The sequence below is a fragment of the Tenrec ecaudatus genome, chromosome 15, assembly GCF_050624435.1.
Source record: "Tenrec ecaudatus isolate mTenEca1 chromosome 15, mTenEca1.hap1, whole genome shotgun sequence".
Classification (NCBI taxonomy): Eukaryota; Metazoa; Chordata; class Mammalia; order Afrosoricida; family Tenrecidae; genus Tenrec; species Tenrec ecaudatus.
Window position 1 is genome coordinate 29544856 of NC_134544.1, and position 19807 is coordinate 29564662.

At 44.2% G+C, this 19807-nt stretch overlaps 1 protein-coding gene across 1 annotated transcript in view; it reads left to right on the forward strand.

The window, feature by feature from the left end:
- PSTPIP2 (proline-serine-threonine phosphatase interacting protein 2) overlaps nucleotides 1-19807 on the forward strand; it is a 90322-nt gene that overhangs the window by 28366 nt on the left and 42149 nt on the right. The window contains exon 2 of the mRNA XM_075532699.1: nucleotides 12572-12672. Coding sequence (XP_075388814.1) covers nucleotides 12572-12672 — 101 coding nt within the window. The remainder of the gene's footprint in view (nucleotides 1-12571; nucleotides 12673-19807) is intronic.

A 19807-nucleotide genomic window follows, 5' to 3' on the forward strand; every position in this document is an offset into this window, starting at 1 on the left:
CAGGGCCTCAGAGGCTGCCTGCACCCCTTGGCTTGGAGCTCTCTTTCATCTTCCAAGTCAGGATGTTACACCACGATGAGCTCGATAATTTAAAAATAAATTAATAGACTCTATTTTAAAAACTTATTTTTTTCCCAGATAGGAGCAAACAGGATGTTGCAAGTCCTGCTCTAGACTTTATTTTTAACAGTGGTTTTTAGGTTTTTAACAGTGGTTTTTCGGTTTACAGAAAATAATTGTGAAAAGCAAAAAGAGAGAGAGAGAGAGAGAGAATTGAGAAAAGTAGAGAGAGCTATAGAACCCCTCTCCCCCTTCCTATAGTTGCTCCCACTATTGTCATCTTGTATTCTTCTGGCACAATTGAACCTATATTGATAACAGCAGTCACTGAAGTCAGTAGCTTAAATTGGGAATAGAAAAGTTATATGGCCTAGTAATATATCTGAATAGATATAGATATAGATATGCCTTAAAGAGGAAGGAGACACATGTGCTTCCATGTTCATCGCAGCTCTGTCCACAATAGCAAGAAGCTGGAAACCGCTCAAAGGTGCATCAGTAGAAAAGTGGAAACATGCACACAATGGAATATTACTCACTGCTTTATAGCAATGATGAAACCACAGAGACCTGGAGAACATTATGCTGAGCAGTTAGCCAATCACAAAAGGACAAATGTTATCTGAGATCACTATTAAAGGCATCAACAAAGATTAGCGTACCAAAGGGAACAGGCTTTGGAGGTTCTCAAGGAAGGGAGGGAAAGGGAGGTAAGATGAACCAAGGTTGATGGGTACAGACCTGATGGGCTCCCAGGTTGATGGGTACAGACCTGGCTGTTAAAAAAAAAAAAAAGGACAGAGGGGCCACAAGGGGGAAAAGAGAACTCCAGGGGTGGGGGTAGAATATGGGGATGGGAGTTGTTGAATACAGAGTTGATAGTCTGAAATATAAACTCCCACCTAGTCCATAATGCAAAAATGAAATAAAGTTAGTCGTTTGTTTGATTTGCTCTTTGGGTTGTACAGGCCTATGGATTTGGACGCAAGCATACTGTCAAGTGCCCACAGTGATGGTATAGAGAATAGGTTTACCGCCCCCAAATGCCCCGTGCTCCACCGATTCATTCCTTGCCCAGGACCCCAAGCTCCTCATTGTGTTACTGTCTGTGCAGTGTTGCCTTTTCCAGAATTCCATGTAGTTGGATCCGTGCTGTAGGTCGCCTTTCCAGGTGGCATCTTTTCATGGCTGGAGAGCTCATTCCAGGATGTGCAGCTCTGATGGTGCATTGGTGACACGGTGAGCTGCTAGCTGCAGGGTCAGTAGGCGGTTCAAAACCGGGGCTTTCTACTCTGGCAAAGAGTTGCAGCCTCAGAAACTCCCAGGGGGCAGTTCCACCCTGTCCTACAGGTTCACTCTGAGTTGACATCAGCTCGGTGCCGGGGAGCTTGTGTTTGATGCGGCTGTGTCACAGTTTGTGAATCCACTCACTTGTTAAAGGACGTCTTGGTTACTTCCAGTTTTTTGCAATTATGAATGAAACTTCCATCAACATTCATGAGTAGGCTTTTTGTGTGGCATACATTTTTTTTAGTCACTTTAGTTGAGATTTCGTTTCAATGAATCCGTGATTAGTTTAGCTCAATTGAATGTCATCTGTCAGAGATGTTTCACATCTAAGATATCGCCAGACATAAGGGAGCTTTTGCTGTTGTTTTTATTGTGAATTGGGTGAAGGTCTGGAGAGCAGATGGGTTTTCCGTTCAACACTTAAAACGTGCTTTCTCCATTTCCTTGGTGTGCCCCCCCACCATGTAACACCGCTCCTCTCCCGTTCTCCCTGCGTTTCCAGTTTCTGTTCCTCCTCCTTTCCTAGACCTTCTGAACTTTGTCTTTGGATAGATGCTGCCCTTTGCGCTCAAGGGGTTAATTATTCTAAGGCTGATTGCTCCCCTTCTAGACCAGAGGTCAGCTCCAGACCTGACGGGCGGTGAAGAGTCCCACAGTGTAGTCTTTGTGCTTTGATGACTTTGAGTTTTGTTACCACATTTTCCTCCCACTCTCTTGAGAACCTTCCTCGCAGAGCAGGGCACAGTGGTCACTGGGCACCATCAAGTTCTTTTGGTCTCAGGATAGGGGAGGCATGCGGCCTACTAGTCCATTGGATAGATTGTCCCCGCATGTCTTAACTTTTTTTTCACTTTTCTTTTTTCTGGATGGATAGAGGTCAATAACTGCCCCTTAGATGGCTGCTCAAAAGCTCTTAAGACTCCAGTTTCTACTCACCAAAGTAGGATGTAGAACATGGTCTTTGTGGACAGGGTTGTGTCCACTGACACTGGTGTAACCTTGAGAACATCGCCCTGAACCTCCTGGCCTAGTGACTCCTTTGCTTAGGTGTCTGGTTATGTCTATGACGTTTTCATAACATTGCCCCTCTATGCTCTACCACATTCATGGATATATTTGTGGCATAGGCAAATAATCTTTGTTAATCATAAATAGTCATTGTGTTAGTCTGGGTAGACTAGAGAAACAAATCCATGGACACATATGTGTATAAGAAAAAGGTTTATCTACAAGAGCAATTGAACATTGAGAATAAATTCGAGCCCAGTTCAGATCAAGTCCATATGTCCAATATTAGCCCATATGTCCGATACCAATCTATAAAGTCCTCTTCAGACTGATGAAACACATGCAATGAAGCCAAATGCAGGACTATCACAAGCCAGTGGGTAGAAAGTCTTTGGGCCCAGTGGCACTGTAAGCATCTCAGCGATGGCAGGGGTCTTCTCTCTGTGACTTCTCCAGCTTCTGAGGTCTGGTTGCGTCCAGGTGGCTTGTCTTCTGCAGTGTCTCCCAGGGAGTAGCAGAGAGAGGTGACTTCTGCCTCCAAGGAGAAAGAACCAGATTTCCCTGAATTCTCAGGAGAAGGCCATGCCCACACAGAAGTCTCATTGGCTATCTCCAGATTGACAGCCTAGACTCCACCCCTACACTCTTCATCCTTCAGTTGACACCAGATTAGGCGACTCCACAGTCATGGGTACAGTCACACTCATTTAGCCTGTATATCACCATGGTTGCAGAATTGTGTATGTAGCAGTACTGACCTCTGTTGCTTCTAACTCTTGTACTCCCAAGGGAGTACTTTTTGAGTCTTTTTTTATGTATGTATGTACGTATTATTTTACTATTTTTTTCTCAAGAGTTTTGCTGGCACCTAATTTACATATCGCCCAATTGATCAGTTCAATCGTTCAATCATATCAAGGGGGATTGTACAATCAGCACCGCATCTATCTTAGAGTATTATCCGCCTCCCCTCCCCCCCCACCCCCATGGTTAAATCGCCTTTAAAATGAGGTGTGCAGTTCCGATCAGCTCTAGTATTTTTTATTTTCAATAAAACGTTTTCATTGTGATTTGGGTGAAGATTTCCTAAGCAAATTGACTTCACATTTCACAATTCACCCACCTTTTGTTTGACTGAAGCCTCCACTCTGTCACAGTACTCTCCCTGTGACACTTCTTCTCTGTGTTTCCCATTTCCATTTGTCGGTTCCTGTTTTTCCTGCCCTTTGAGCTTCATCCCTGGGCAAATGCTGTCCTTTAGCTCTCATAGGGTTGGTTGTCCTAAGGAGTGCATGCCTCTTGGGTGTCACAGGTCAGTCTATAGACCTACCTGTTGTTTGGCCGAAAGTTGAGCTGTGGGCGAATGCAGCGCTAGGCCTGCAGGTATCTAAGGGCATAGTCATACACTGGGCTCCACTGCCACCTGACCAGTAAGCCTGGTCTGTTTCTGTGATTTTGAGTTTTGCTCCTGTGTTCTCCCCTCATTCTATCCAGGACCTTCTAGTGTGATTCCTTTCAGAGCAGTTGATGGTGGGATTGGGCACCATCTAGTTCTTCTGGTCTCAGGGTCATGGTGGAAGATCCTTTTGTCACTGCTTTAGGGTTTCAGATATGGAGATGGATAAGGTGAAAGAAACAGAATGTACGGAGCTCCCAGTTTTACCTTAGACAAATGTTCCTCTGTCTTTTAAATTAAAATTAAAATGTTTTTATTACCTTGAAATTTCTTTTTCGGATAAAATGTCCTGGGAAAAAGACAGCATTCAGGCAATTAAATATTCAGTTTACCTGAGTGCCAGATAAAGCGTTAAATTGAGGTTTCCCAGTCAGTAATCAGGAATACACAGCAGCCAATTAAGAATTCCTGTAGGGATGTGGTTGCCTGAGTCTTCACTGTGAAGTATTATCTTTTCACACAGCTCCTTCCTTGGCGATCTGGTTTGCACGTTGGGTTGGCCAGAGGGTTTAGTCTATTCAGATGAAAGGATTTGAACATTGGATTGCATCGTATGAGGTGGAAGGTGTCTGAGGTGGCTTGGAATTTTTATGGATTGAGCTCAAATATGGCGTGAGAAAGACTACAAGTGAGCTAGTGCGTTGGCCCAACAGCATGGACGTTCCCCTCTCTGACCTCCTTTGGACTCCTGGTTCTTGGTTTTGTGTCTGCTTCTGACCATAGTGGCAGCAAGCGGCGGATCTGGCTTGCTGTCTCTGACTGCACTGTCTGGACACTTAGGGCCGGGGTCTGGCTTGCTGTCTCTGACTGCACTGTCTGGACACTTAGGGCCGGGGTCTGGCTTGCTGTCTCTGACTGCACTGTCTGGACACTTAGGGCCGGGGTCTGGCTTGCTGTCTCTGACTGCACTGTCTGGACACTGAGGGCCGGGGTCTGGCTTGCTGTCTCTGACTGCACTGTCTGGACACTTAGGGCCGGGGTCTGGCTTGCTGTCTCTGACTGCACTGTCTGGGCACTTAGGGCTGGGGTCTGGCTTGCTGTCTCTGACTGCACTGTCTGTGGTTTTGTGTCTGCTTCTGACCATAGCGGCAGCAAGTGGCGGGTCTGGCTTGCTGTCTCTGACTGCACTGTCTGGACACTTAGGGCCGGGGCCTCATTCTCCCAGAGCCTATATTTGGGGGCCTTAAGCCAGTTTCAGGTCCGAACTCTACCCTGCCTCTCCAGTCCTGGGCCGTGTTTTCAGAATTCCGTATAAAGTGCCCATGGATCAGGAAGAAGACTTTGGGATCTGTATTTCTATCACTCATTTCTCCCATGACATGTGTGGTCAAGCAATTCTCAGGGGAACGTGCAGAGCTCAATTTTTTCTTTTCTGAATGGGAAAAGGAATGCGTTGTCCTAAAAATGCCAATAGGTTTGGAAGGCAGCTACCTGGCTCTCCTATTGGAAGAGGCCTGTACTTGTGCCCATTCCAAAGAAAGGTGATCCAACAGAATGAAAAATTATTATTTAATGTCACATGTAATCAAATTTTGCTGAAAAACAACCAAAACTGTTAACAGAGAACTATTAGAACTCCATGGTGGATTCAGAAGAGGATGTGGAACAAGTGTCATGAGTTGGATCTTGACGGAAACCAGAGAAGACCAGAAAGATGCTTACCTGTGTTTTATTGACTAGCAAAGGCATTTGGTTGCATGGGTCACAGTAAATTATAGATAATATTATGAAGAATTGGAATTCCAGAACCCTTCATTGTGCTCATGTGGAACCTGTATGTAGACACAGAGGCAGTCATTTGAACAGAATAAGGACTCGCCGAGTGACTTAAAATCAGGAAAGGGGAGTGTTAGAACACTCTCATTTCAACACACTCATTCAATCCATGTGTGTTAGTCTGGGTTGACTAGAGAAGCAAATGCATAGACACTCATATGTGTATAGGAAAGATCTTTATATAGAATAATTGTACATTAATAAAACATCCAAGCCCAGTCCAGATAAAGTCCATAAGTCCTATATTAGCCCATATGTCCAATACCAATCTATAAAGTCTTCTTCAGACTCACGAAACACATTCAATCACGCTGAACGCAGGAAGATCACAGGCCAGTGGGTAGGAAGTCTGGTGGATCCCCATGGCAGTGTAAGCATCTCAGCGATGGCAGGGGTCTCTACGTGGCTCTTTCAGCTCCAGAGCTCTGGCGTAGCTCCATGTGTCTTGTCCACAGGAATGTCTCACAGGGACGGAGCATGTGTCCCGCCTCCAGTGAGCTATTTATCTCCTTAGCGCCTCCAAATGAGGTCATCAAGCTGTGACCTGATTGACAGGCTAAACTCCACCCCTTCACTCTTAAGTCTCAAATAGACAACAGATTACATAACTACCACACTATACTTAGCAAATAATCTGAGAAGGTGAATTGTATGAAGAAAACCACGGCAGCAGGCTGGTGGAGGTGTCGTTGACAGCGTGAGATATGCAGGTGACAGAACCTTGTTTGCTACAAGTGAGGAGGACTTGCGGCATTTCTGATGAAGATCAACGATCGCAGCCTTCAGAATGGATTACACCTCGATCTAAAGAAAATAAGAATCCTTAACCTGGCCCAAGCGACTACAGCATGGTAAATAGGGAAAATATCGAAGCTGTCAAGGGTCCATGGAAGCAGAAGTAAGAAACCAAGCAACGCATTGTGTTGGGCAGATCTACTGCAAAAGACCTCTTTCACAGTGTTAAGCAGCAAAGAGCTCATCTTGAGGATTAAGGTGTGCCTGACCCTAGCCATGCATTTTCCAGTCACATCGGATACATGCGAAAGTTGGACAACGACTAGGGAAGACCAAAGACCTGGTGCCTTTGAATTGTGGTGCCGGCCAAGAATTTTGACTCTGCCGTGCCTGACAGAAGAAAACCAAATCTGTCTTGGAAGAAGGATGGCCGGCACACTCCGAAGGGAGGATAGGGAGACTTTGACTCATGTACTTTGTACACGTTATCAGCAAGTACTAGGCTCGGGGAAGGCCATCAGGCTTGGGAAAGGGAAGGTCAGACAAGACGAGGACGCCTCTCAATGAGATGTATGGCCACAATATGCTTTGACCTCAACTGCAATGACCAGTAGAGCATTTACTGAATAAGTCATCCTTTGCTTGCTGATTTCAAATTCTCCTTTTATCACATACTGAACCTCGGATGTACAAAGGGCAGTCCCGGGCCATCCTTTAGGCTTATTTAGCTGACCACAAAGGTCAGTAAGGCACTTCAAAGTATTCAGTGTTTTTTTAAAACATTTTTTGGTAAGCTAAGTCCTCATTAGTCTATCTGTTCAACAGGCTGTTACTCAGCTGCTCTTTAGGATGAGTTTAAATATATAAAAAAAGAAAATCTATCAAGATTTTAATTTTATTGAAACTATTTTAGCTTCATAGATGTATTTAGGGAGAATTGGTCTTTCTGACATTGGATTTTCCCATCTTGGGCTAGTCTTGTATTGCAGCTCCTCCGGAGACTGTGTTGTCTGCGTTCCATGATCATATTTTAGAGTTTCCCTTCAAAGGGCTTATGAGTCTGAAGCATTTTAAAAATAGATCTTGTTGCCATGATGACTAGGAGTTGTGCATTTCAAATGACATTTTTAACTTGTCACGGTTGATACAGAGGAAAGCTTTCTGTATTAAGAATTCCGTTACTAACATTTCCCTAAAATAGTTTTGGGTTTCTCCAAAATATACACACACCATCTAGAAAAAATGACAGCTTCTGCTATTTTTGCCTCTGTCTGGAGTGAGAAAGCCGGAAACAGTTTCCCCAGAAATGCAAGGGGGCACTTCAGAGCTGGACTGAGCCCCTTTCTCTCTCTCTCTCTTTCTTCTTTTTCTGTGGGTGCTTTGAAGGCCCTTGGGACACTGCCCCTGGGCTGCTGTGCTTTCATGCCCATGTTAGGCGCCTCTGGCAGGGAGGAGGCCTCCCCAGCTGTGGCTTCCCTCAAATGTGGAAGCAGCTACTTGCCTTCTGGTTGGAGTGGGGCTGGGCCCTGCCAGTCCCTTGGCCTTCACACACCTTGCCATTTCCCCAAGATGGCTCCAGTTTCAGCCCCTGCAGGCTCAGAGCTCTCTGGCTCTTTGGTGGGAAAGATATGCACTTCCTTTTGCTCAGCCTGTGTGAGAATAGGAACCCTGTTGGTTGGAGTAGCATTTATGCATTGGGCTGTGAGCTGAAAGGCCTGCAGTTTGAAACCACCTGTTGCACTGCTCGAGAAAGACGACTTTCTACTCCCATTAACAGCTATGGTCTTGGAAATTCGGAGGGACAGATGTGTAAGTTGTCATTGACTTGCTGCCAGTGAGTTTGGTTTGGTGTTAGAATACTGGTTTCTAATCTAAAATACTGAGCATCTAGTCCCGGAGGCCTTCTGTATTACAGAGACTTTTACAAATCCCAAGTTTCTTCATCAAACCCTTCCCACTTGTCTGTTGTTACCAAGGATCATTTGTTGTTGCTTTTTCTGTGGAGTTAGGGAACAGGTGAGGCTATTGGAAGTCAGGAGGGTGGGCTGTGGGCTTGTGAGGCACGTGGAAGCATGAACTGGGGCGCAGTGTCATGCTTGCCTTCACAATCCACTCTTGCTGCTTGAGAGGAAGTTGAAGGACGCATCATCATGGACATTGGCTTTAGGCTTAGGGAGCGTCTTGGCTCATTAGCACGGTGATGTCAGAGCAATACCAAATGTGAGTGGCTTTAACAAACAAATGTGTCCCCCCCCCAACAGTCTAAACTCAAAACCAAACCCACTGCCATTTAGTTGACTCTGACTCCTAGAAATCCTATAGGACAAGGTAGAATGATCCCTGTGGGTTTCCGAGACTGGAACTCTTTACAGGAGTAGAAAGCCTCGTCTTTCTCCTGAGGCGTGGCTGGTGGTTTTGAACTGCTGGCCTTGTGATTAGCAGCCCAACCGTAAATACTACGACTCTCTTCTCACGTTCTAGAAGGTCAAAAGGCAGAATTGCAGGCCTCGCTGTTCGGGAAGACTTTCTGTTGGTGCTCGGGAAGCCCTTGTCTCTATTCAGGTTCTATCTCTCAGTTCTTTAGAGAGCGCATGCAGTGTAGCATCTCTCCCCCGTTTCTGCTCTTTTAAATCTCATAGCCATCGTGCAGGACTGGGTAGCACTGCCCTGTGGGTTTCCAAGACTGTCTTCCTTAAGGGACTAGAAAGCCTCCTCTCACCCTCCACTAATCTTGACCTCCTGGGGATCAAATGGCTGACCTTGTGCTTGGCAATCTCGCTCATTACCCACCATACCACCAGGGCTCCTGGTCGCTATGTGTGTCTGAATTGACTTTCTTAAATCTCAAAAGAGATTGATTTAAAACACACACCCCCTACAAGCATTTCTCATTAACATAGCAAAGAAAACCCATTCCCAATGAGATTATAACCACAGATGAAGATTTATAAAACACACACACACGAGTTGGTACCCCAAAACCCGCCTTTTCCCCCAAAAGCTATGTATTTAATTTTTTTCTTTATAAAATAGTGTTATCACCTTCAAAGTACCCTCCAGTACACTTAATACATTTGTCAAATCTGCGATTCCATTCTTTGAAATATTTTTCAAACACATCTGTTTGGATGGTTGACAGCACTTCCCTCATTTTTTTCTTCACCTCTTCTACATCATTAAATTGATATCCTTTCATGTCCCTCTGCATTATTGGAAACAAATAGAACTTGCAAGGAGTGAGGTGAGGCAGGTGCATGGGGTAAGAGAGACATGCTTTTTTTTTTTTTTTTTTGCCACAAACTGGTGCCCTGAGGTGGCTGTGTGAGCAGGTGCATTGTCATGGTGGCAAAACCAGCCCCCCGTCTACCACCAATCAGGCCTTTTTGGTTGCACACTGTCGTGCTATCTTTTCAGAACCTCTAAAGAGAAAGCTTGATTCACAGCCTGACCTGGTGGACATTTTTGTCCGTTCGGAAGGTTGACAGAAGCCCAAAACAAGGGTTTTCATCAATCAACATTTCACAATTTTGAAACAAGAAAACCACTTGTACAGTTGAGTTTTTCCCATAGCGCTGTCCTTGTGAGCTATGCTCAACTTCACAACAATTTCTGGGGCATTTTTCCAGAGCAAGAAACAAAATTTCACAGCCTCATGCTGTTCTCTTAAATCAGCCATCACAAAAACTGAGGTTCGAAGGAAACTGCTTTTATGAAAGAATTCACTGTGACCAGAGAGAACCTTCCCAGGTGACTCCACTGGGTGCCCGAACTCAGAACAACTTACTCGATGCTCGCCTAGTGGCATTGAGTGTGTGCTATGAAAGCTCTGCCCAGTTCAATTCTTTTTTTATTTTAGGGGGGGTGGGGTTCCACTCATGTGTTTTGGCACCCCTCAATTCATAACAGAGCTTGGCTGAAAATACTGCAGGCAGTGTTTACCTTCTTTGCTAAGGAAGTCTGACACCTTTCAAGTATTTCCTTAGATTGAAAACAACGTGTTTTTCCGAGGATTGAAGTGCGCAGGGAAAAAGCAACAGAGAAGTCTAGATAACTTGCTCCCTCAGTGTCAAGGGACACGTCTCACAGAGGCTAGAAGCTCTTCCACTATTGAGCCAAGAACGTTGGGGGTGAAATAGTGTTTGGAAGTCAACGTTTTGAAGCCTAGGTGAAAATGGAAGCACATGGTGCATTTGAGGAACATAAGGGACTGCTCAGTCATACCGTTAAGTTTTGACTCCTGCTTCCAGGAATGGGCTCCTTCAGTTGTCCTACATTCTAGGGGCCAGCAGTTTTTTCCCTCTTCTTATCCATACAGTAAATGTTAGCTGCTAAGTTAAAGGCACTTGAGGTGCCTCACCTAGCAAGCAAGAGCAAATTGGAGGAGTATGATTTAGAACTAGAGTCTGAATTGTAGTATTGTATACCCGAAGTGATTTATTCACATCACGCAATGGAACTTGAATCTAATATTTGTAATCAACTCAACTAATGCAATTTGACCTAAGTTCTCTTGATGGCTTCATGCCGACCCACATATATTTCTATCTTTTTTGCATTTACTCAACCCCACCCCTCCAGACTTCACGAGGGAAAACACTCTGTCAACACAAGTCCAAGATGCATCAAGATTGCTATTCTACCACTTTTTCTGTTACGATGTGCTTCTCAATGGCTTCTATCAGGCTTTATGGGGATATGGGATGGATGTGAGTTACTGATGGATGGTGGGAGGAAAAAAACAGAAGACCCCCAGTCACATTTTACTGGTCATAGTATTTCAACAAATCAGGAGTACACCAGATTAAGATGTAAAATAACATTTACTTCTATAACAAGATGAGAAAAGATTCCAAAGGAGTTGGTTCTTTCAATCATTTAAAATCAGAATCTGGTTCTATCTCTGTGTTGATTCATTGATGACCAAAAGGGTTACCCTTTCATTCTGATTTATGACAACTTGACTGTCTAACTAAGGTCATTTAGGGAGCACTGGGAGCAGAGTGGGTGACATTAACACCAAGGTCAATCGCTTGAACCCACCAGTGGCTCTGTAGGAGAAAGCCAAGATTGTCTGCTCCTGTAGGATGCACAGCTTCTGAAACGCAGAGTGACAATTCCACCTTGTTCTGCGGGGTAACTATAACTGCAAAGTGGAGTTTTTGTTGGGAAAGGTCCTTTTATTTGGATGCACAATCAATGCTCAGGAAAGCATCTGCCGAGAAATCAAAGGATGGATTGCACTAGGAACACTGCTTCAAAAGACCTCTTTGAAGGGTTAGCGAGTAAAGTTTTCACTTTAAGAACTAAGGTGCGGCTGATCAAAGCCATGGTATTTTTACCACGTGGATGTGAAAGTTGGACAATGAATATGGAGACCGAGAAAAGAATTGAGGCCTTTGAGTTATGGTATTATCAAAAAACATGGAAATACCCTGGACTGCCAGACGAACAAACAAATCTGCCCTGGAGGAAGTACTGTCAGAATGCTCCTTAAAAAAAAGATGGACGAGGTTGCAGCTCACATATTTCGGACGTGTGATCAGGTGGGACCCGCTCCTGGAGAAGGACATCATGCTAAGCACATCATAAAGTCAGGGGGGGCGGTGGGGGCAGAAGAGACGAAGAAGAAGACTCGTGGCAAGATGGGTTGAGAGAGTGGCCGCAGCAGTGGGATCAAATGTAGCCATGATTGTGAGGGGCTCTTTTGTCGACGTGGGCATTCTTATGAGTAGGGATGCTTTAAGTAGGAACCCACTAGAGGACCCCTAGCAACAATGGTTTCCATGAGCATTAGCTACCACCATACCTTGCTGTTGTTCTTAAGAGACCCGGCGTCAGCTCCAACTCACAGAGAACCCATGAGGTGCCTGCAGATGGTAGCCCTGGCTGGGGCGTGTCAGAAGGTGAAGAAGCATAGAGTTTTAAGTATATGGATGCACATAAGCTGGATGGTTGGGGTTGTTTTAACGAACTACAGAAGTATTTTCATAGTAAATAGTGAATTGCTGCTCAAGCGCCGCACCTGGTTGCAGACAATCATCCCGGGGTCGCCTTTCTGACAGTGTCATTGGGTGTGCTCAGCACCCTGTGCGCCCTCCTCCGCACCCCCCTGGGTCAGGAGGTAAAGCATTTCCCCCACTTTCCCCTGATGGCTGCCCTGTCTAAGGCCGCCTCCCTTCAATCCTCAGACCTCAGGGCTGCCGCCCACTTCCCTCCTTGTTGACGCCCTGTTGTCTTCTCGCGCAGAGCTCGGACCTCCTCAGCACCATCGGTTATGACAACATCATCCAGCATCTGAACAATGGCCGCAAGAACTGCAAAGAATTCGAAGACTTCTTAAAAGAAAGGTAAGTGCCGTTTGCTCCTGGAAGACAGGGAGGGCTGGTGGAGGGCCGGGGGATGAGATTCTCGCCCGTGAACAAGGAACAGTGAGTTGTACTTTCTTTTCCTTTTTTATTAATAAATCATTTTATTGGGCTTTCTTTTCTTTGTAATGAGTCATCAGACCCTCTGCAATCGACCATGGAATGATACTCAGGAAATAAATGAGAACCCTGCCCTATAGCTTTTAGGAAACGATTTGGGGGATGAGACACATGAATGATAAAGCTAATAAAATAGGTTAAAATACCGAGAGGTCCACTTAGCATGGCAAGGCCCCAGGAAGAAGGGAGAGGAGAGTTAGGAGCAGAAGACAGGACAGTGTCCGGGAGGAGAGCTTTGAGGTGGTGCGTGGATGATGCGGTGGACTCGCTGGAGAAAGGCGTGCCTAGTGACCTGTACTGTGGAAAGGTACCACGGAAAGGGCGGAGCCTGGTCCACAGGAGGCGAGGGTAAAGGCATGGTGGGAGATGTGAGGACAGTCCCCTGGGTGCCTGGGCTTGGTGGTTGGTGAGAAACTGCCATGCTACCGAGGATTTACTTTCTTCTTTTTTAATGGATAAACTTTCCCTTTCTTAAAAAAAATACTTCAATACTTCACGGAGTAAGTTAGTTTGATGGAAATTCTTACTCATAATACATCATAGCTCAGTGATTCTGCATGAAGGAGTGCTTGTGGGGCAGGGGTTGGGGTGGGGGGTTGGGCAGGATCCCAATTCACGAGTAGGTTCTAGGAGGTGGGCAAGGAAATCTGGTGGCACAGTGGGCGATACAGTGAGCTGCTAACCCAAAGTCAGCAGTTTGAATCCATCTGTGGCTCCTCAGGACAAAGAGGAGGCTCTCCTCACGACGTCAAGTCTGGAGCCACGCAGGGCCAGTCTACTCTGCGCTCTATGGCTGGTACAAGTCAGAATGGATGTGACCGCGGCGGGCATGTAGTAGTATGGGGACAGGCCCAGGAACTTGGAAACTTCTATACAGTTTCTTTGTTTTCTTCTGAAGAGATTAGGTAATGATGAAACTTAGCATGCTGGTTACCTGGTGCCCCTTAGTGCTCCCTCTGCCTCTGAGCTGGCCCAAGGGACCTGGAATACTGCCACCCAGAGCATCTTAGGAGGGGTAGGCAGACAGGAATCCCTGCGCTGGGGCTTGCCTGCCTCTACAACTGTGTGAGCCATGTCCTTGATATAAACCTTTATTATCTATCTATCTATCTATCTATCTATCTATCTATCTATCTATCTATCTATCTATCTATCTATCTATCTTCCTCTGGTTTGGCTTCTCTAACCAGCCATTGTTCCTCATTGAGGGGACTACCCTCCCACTTTATTTTTCTTATTTTATTTTAAAAACAGTTAAAAATCATTTTATTGGGGGCCCGTACAATTCTTATCACAATCCATCCATCCATCCATCCATGGGTCAAGCACATTTGTACATTTGCTGCCATCATCATTCACAAAACATTTGCTTTCTACTTGAGCCCTTAATATCAGTTTCTCATTTCCCCCCTCCCTTCCCCCTCCCCGTCCCTCAAGAACCCTTGATAGTTTATAAATTATTACTATTTTGTCATGTCTTACACTGTCCGACGTCTCCCTTCACCCACTTTTCTGCTGTCCATCCCCCAGGGAGGAGGTTATATGTAGATCCTTGTAATTGGTTCTCCCTTTCTACCCCACCTTCCCTCCACCCTCCTGGTATCGCCACTCTCAGCACTGGACCTAAAGGGGTCATCTGTCCTGGATTCCCTGTGTTTCCAGTTCCTATCTGTACCAATGTACTTCCTCTGATCTAGCCAGATTTGTAAGGTAGAATTGGGATCATGATAGTGGGGAGAGGAAGCATTTAAGAACTAGAGGAAAGCTGTATGTTTCATTGTTGCTCCCCTGCAGTTAGGGGATGTCCAGGTACCTACAGATGGGTTTGGGTCTCCACTCTGCACTCATCCTTATTTACAATGATGTGATTTTTGTTCTTTGATGTCTTATACCTGATCCCTTTGACACCTCATGGTCACACAGGCTGGTGTGCTTCTTCCATGTGGGCTTTGTTGCTTCTGAGCTAGATGGCCGTTTGTTTATCTTCAAGCCTGTAATACCCCAGATGCTATATCTTTTGATAGCTGGACACCATCAGCTTTCTTCACCACATTTGCTTATGCACACATTTGTCTTCAGCGATTGTGTTGGGAAGGTGTGTATCATGGAATGCCAATTTAATAGAAGAAAATATTCTTATTGAGGGAGTACTTGAGTGGAGGCCCAGTGTCCATCTGCTGTCTTAATACTAAACCTATAAATATATGCACATAGATCTATTTCCCCACCATCCTATATAAACATATTTACATATGTACATACCTGTATTTAAACCTCTATAAATACCCTTTGTCTCCTAGTTCTTTCCTCTATTTCCTTTTACTTTTCTCTTGTCTCACTATCATGCTCAGCCTTTATTTGGATTTCACTAATTTCTCTCGGTTACCAGGCCTCTCACACTATCCTTGCCACTAATTTTGTATCACTTGTTGCTCCCTTGTCCCTGGGTTGGTAAACACCACCTCCTTACTCCTGCCTTCCCCTTTCCCATTTCCCCCTGGAACCATCCATCCCGTTGTTTTTTCCTCCAGACTGTTCATCCAGCCGGCCTTATCTAGATAGATCTGCAGAAATAATAATATGCACAAAAAAACAAGCATAGCAAGAGAAAGAGACAAAAGAAAACACAACGATGACAACAAAATAGAAAACCAATGACCCATAAAAGAATAAATTATTTTTTTTAAAGAAAAAAATTTAAAAATTTTAAAAACAAAGAAAAGCCTGTAAATAGATCAAGGTCTGATTTTTGACCTCTAGGCGTATCCTCCAGTCAAGTCCGATGGGGTGCCACGCTTTGGCCCCTGAATCTATTCTTTGCACTCCCTCGGGAGCTCCCTGCTCTGCTCCCCTTGTTGCTCTGCCCCACACCTTTAGTGTTTTGCCTCGGTGTTGCGGGGTCAGACCAGGCCAATCCTGACACTCAGTTTCCAGAGTTGTCCCCCAAAGGGCCATGGGGTCAGTCAGGGACGTCATGTCTCATAGTGGGATCAGCCATACGATCTACTCTGTGCATTGGCTGTTTGGAGCGGGGATATCGTCCTCCAGGTCAGGTGGGCCAGGATGTGCTCCACTTTCTCTTCCTCCCCATTCATTTGCTCCCATGTGCTCTGTTCAGACATGCCCCTCTCCCCTAGCTGCAGCTTCAGTGCTGTCCTCTAAAGTAAATTCTTCGGGGGGGGGGGGCAGTTGTCCACATCACTGGTATGGGAGCCAAGCCCTCCTGCCCCTCCACTGGCTCCCTTCTCCATGCCGGCTCGCTGCATTCGCATCCCGGAACACTGGATTTAAGTCTAGTCCCTCTTTCCCTGTGGAGACACAAACAATACCCTCCCCTTGGGTGGGTCAGTGCCCTATTCCCCAGCCACACATCTCTCTCTTTTTTTTGTTCCCCTTTCTTCTCACCTCCTTTTTAGTTGGCTACCATATATACCCCTGGATTTGGTCTGGGCCCTGCCATACTAACTGGACCTCACCCCTGGAGGGTTTGTATACAGTAGCTTTTTCCTTGTGCCCCTTTTGCAATTTTTTAATTTTTTATAAACTTACCTCAGTGGACTCATGTTGTACTTGTTCTTTTGTGCTTGGCTTACTTCACTTAGCATAAATTCCTCCAGTTTTTCCCATGCAGTGATATGCTTCATGCGTTCATCATTGCTTTTTAGTGATGCATAGTAAGTACACCATTGTATGTATGTACCACAGGTTTTTTTTTTAACAATTTATTAGAGGCTCATACAACTCTTATCACAGTTCATACATATACATACATCAATTGTATAAAGCACATCTCTACGTTCTTTACCCTAATCATTTTTTTCTCTTCTTTTTTTACATTTTATTAGGGACTCACACAACTCTTATCACAATCCATACATATACATACATCAATTGTATAAAGCACATCCATACATTCCCTGCCCCAATCATTCTCAAAGCATTTGCTCTCCACTTAAGCCCTTTGCATCAGGTCCTCTTTTTTTTTCTTTTTTCCCCCTCCCTCCCCTCTCCCCCTGTACCACAGTTTTTTAATCCATTCATTTGTTGATGGAAATTTGGGTTGTTTCCAACTCATTCCGATTGTGAACTGTGCCACAATGAACATTGAAGCACAGATGCCTGGCTGTGGTTTGTTTCTTGCCTCTTCTGGGTACATGCCCAGTAGGGGGATTGCTGGGTCATATGGTAGCTCAATTTCCATCTGTTTTAGAAATCGCCAAAGCGATTTCCATAGTGGCTGTACATACCTACAGGTCCACCAGCAGTGGATGAGAGTTCCTATCTCCCCACAGCCCCTCCAACACTTGTTGCTTTCTGATTTTTTAAATTGGGCTATCTTTGAGGGTGTTAGGTGGTACCTCGTTGTTGTTTTAATTTGCATTTCTCTTATGGCTGAAGATCGGGAACATTTCCTCATATATTTGTTGGCATTCGGATTTCTGCCCTTGTGAAACTTCTGTTCATGTGCTTTGCCCACCCCCTCAGTGGGCAATTAGTTTTTTTTCTTTTTGGAAGCTAGCAGAGTATTGTAGATTTTAGTCATAGGGCCTTTGTGTGATGTGTCCTTGCTAAAGATGTTTTCCCTCTCTGTGGACTCTCTTATTACTCTCTTGGTGAATTCTTTCGATGTACACGGTTGTTTTATCTTCAGTATATCCCATTTGTCAATTTGTGCCTCCTCTGTGTTTGTGTCCTTCCCTATTTCTGATAGTTTATGTATTCCCTGTGCCAAAGTTTTCAAGTTGGTCCCAGTTCCCTCATTGATGGCCCTAATAGTTTGGGGTTTAACTTCAAGGTCTGTGACCTACCTTGAGTTTATTCTTGTGCATGGAGTGAGATAAGGGTCTTGCTTCATTTTTCTGCAGGTAGATATTCTTCTTTTCCAGCACCACTTGTTAAAGAAGGTATCTGCTTCCCGTTGGATCTTTTTTGGGGCCCTTATCGAAGATCAGTTGTCTGTATGCTGATGATTTTATTTCTGGGTTTTCAGTTCTTTTCCATTGGTCTGAGTATCTGTCACTGTATCAATATCATGTGGTTTTGACAACTGCGGCTGTGTAATATGTGCTAAAGTCAGGTAAAGCTAGCTCTCCCACTGTTTCCTTCTTGAGGAGTTCTCTGCTAATTCTGGGTTTCTTCCCTCGACATATGAAGTTGGTAATCAGTTTTTCCATTTCTTTGAAGAAAGATGAGGGTAATTGTATCGGGATTGCGTTAAACTTATATAGTGCCTTGGGCAGAACTGACATCTTTACTATATTGAGTCTTCCAATCCATGAGCATGGAGTGTTCTTCCATTTGTTGAGGTCGCTCTTGGTTTCTTGTAATAGTGTTCTGTAGTTTTCCTCATATAGATCTTTTGTTCTTTTAGTGAGGCATATCCCTAGATATCTCATTTTGTTCTTGCCTATTATGAAGGGTAACGCCTTTTTGATCTCCTCTTCTGTGGTCTTATCTGATGTGTATGTCAGTCTGATGGACTTCTGTTTGTTGAACATGTATCCTGCCACTCTGCCATATTCCTCTAATACTTCCAGGCCTTCCCTTGTGGAGCTTTTGGGATTTTTCATATCTAAAATCATATTATCTGCAAATAATGAGAGTTTCACCTCTTCCTTCCCCAGATGAATACCTTTGATGTCTTTTCTTTGCCTTATGCTGTTAGCTAAAATCTCCAGCATGATATTAAATAAAAGTGTGGACAAGGGGCATCCTTGTCTGGTCCCCTTTTCAAGTGGGATTGTGCTAGTCTTTTCTCCATTGACTACTACATTGGCTGTTGTTTTTTCATATGTAGCTTGTATTGTCTTGAGGAATTTTCCTGTCATTTCTATCTTCTCAAGTGTCTTAAAGAGGAATTGGTGTTGGATGTTGTTGAATGCTTTTTCTGTATCTATCAATATTATCATGTGGTTCTTATAGTTTTTCATGTCAATGTGGCAAATGATCCTAATGGTCTTTTGTATGTTGAACCATGCTGAATCCCACTTGGTCATGGTGAATTATTTGTTTTATATACTTTTGTATTCTATTGGCCAGTATTTTGTTAAAGATTTTTGCATTGATGTTCATTAGGGATATTGGTCTATAGTTCTCGATTCTTGTGGGATTCTTGCCCAGTTTTGGTATCAGAGTTATATTAGCTTCATAGAAGGAATTCAGGAGTTTGCTGTCTTTTTCTACGTACTGGAAGAGTTTGGTAGGATTGGTGTTAGTTCTTCCCTATATGTTTGGTAGAATTCTCCTGTGAAGCCATCTGGTCCAGGGGATTATTTGGTTGGTAATCCCTTGATAACCTTGTCTATTTCTTCTATTGCTATGGGTCTGTCAGGATTCTTGATGTCCTTTGGGGATAGTCTAGGGAAGGATGGTTTTTCCAAGAATTTGTCCATGTCTTCCAAGTTGTTGAATTCATTGGAGTACAGTCCTTCGTAGTACTGTGTAAATATCATTTTGATTTCATTAGTGTCTGTTGTAATGTCTCCTTTTTCATCCCTCATTCTTGCTATTGAAATTTGTCCCCTCGTTTCTTTGGTTATGTTTTCCGGTGGTCTGTCGATTCTGTTTATCCTTTCAAAGAACCAACTTTTAACAGCATTAATTTTTCTCATACTTTTCTTATTTTCCCTCTCCTGAATCTGAGCCCTTTTTCCATTTTTGTTATTTTTCTTTTGCTATTAGTGGGATTGTCCTGCTGACTCTGTTCTAGTTATAAATTTTGTGCCAGCATAACAATCATGAGTCTCTCTCTTCCTTTTTCAGGTGTGCATGTATTGCTATGAAACTTCCTCTGATAACTGCTTTTGCTGTGTCCCATAAGTTTTGGTACTTCGTGTTCTCATTCTTGTTGGTTTCTAGAAATTTCCTAATTTCATCTCGGATCTGTGTCAGTACGCACTCCTTTTGCAGTAGAGTTATTAATCCTCCAATTGTTTGCTCTTCCTTGTGTTGATTTTCAACCTTATGGCACAGTAGTCAGAGAGAGAAGTCTGTATGT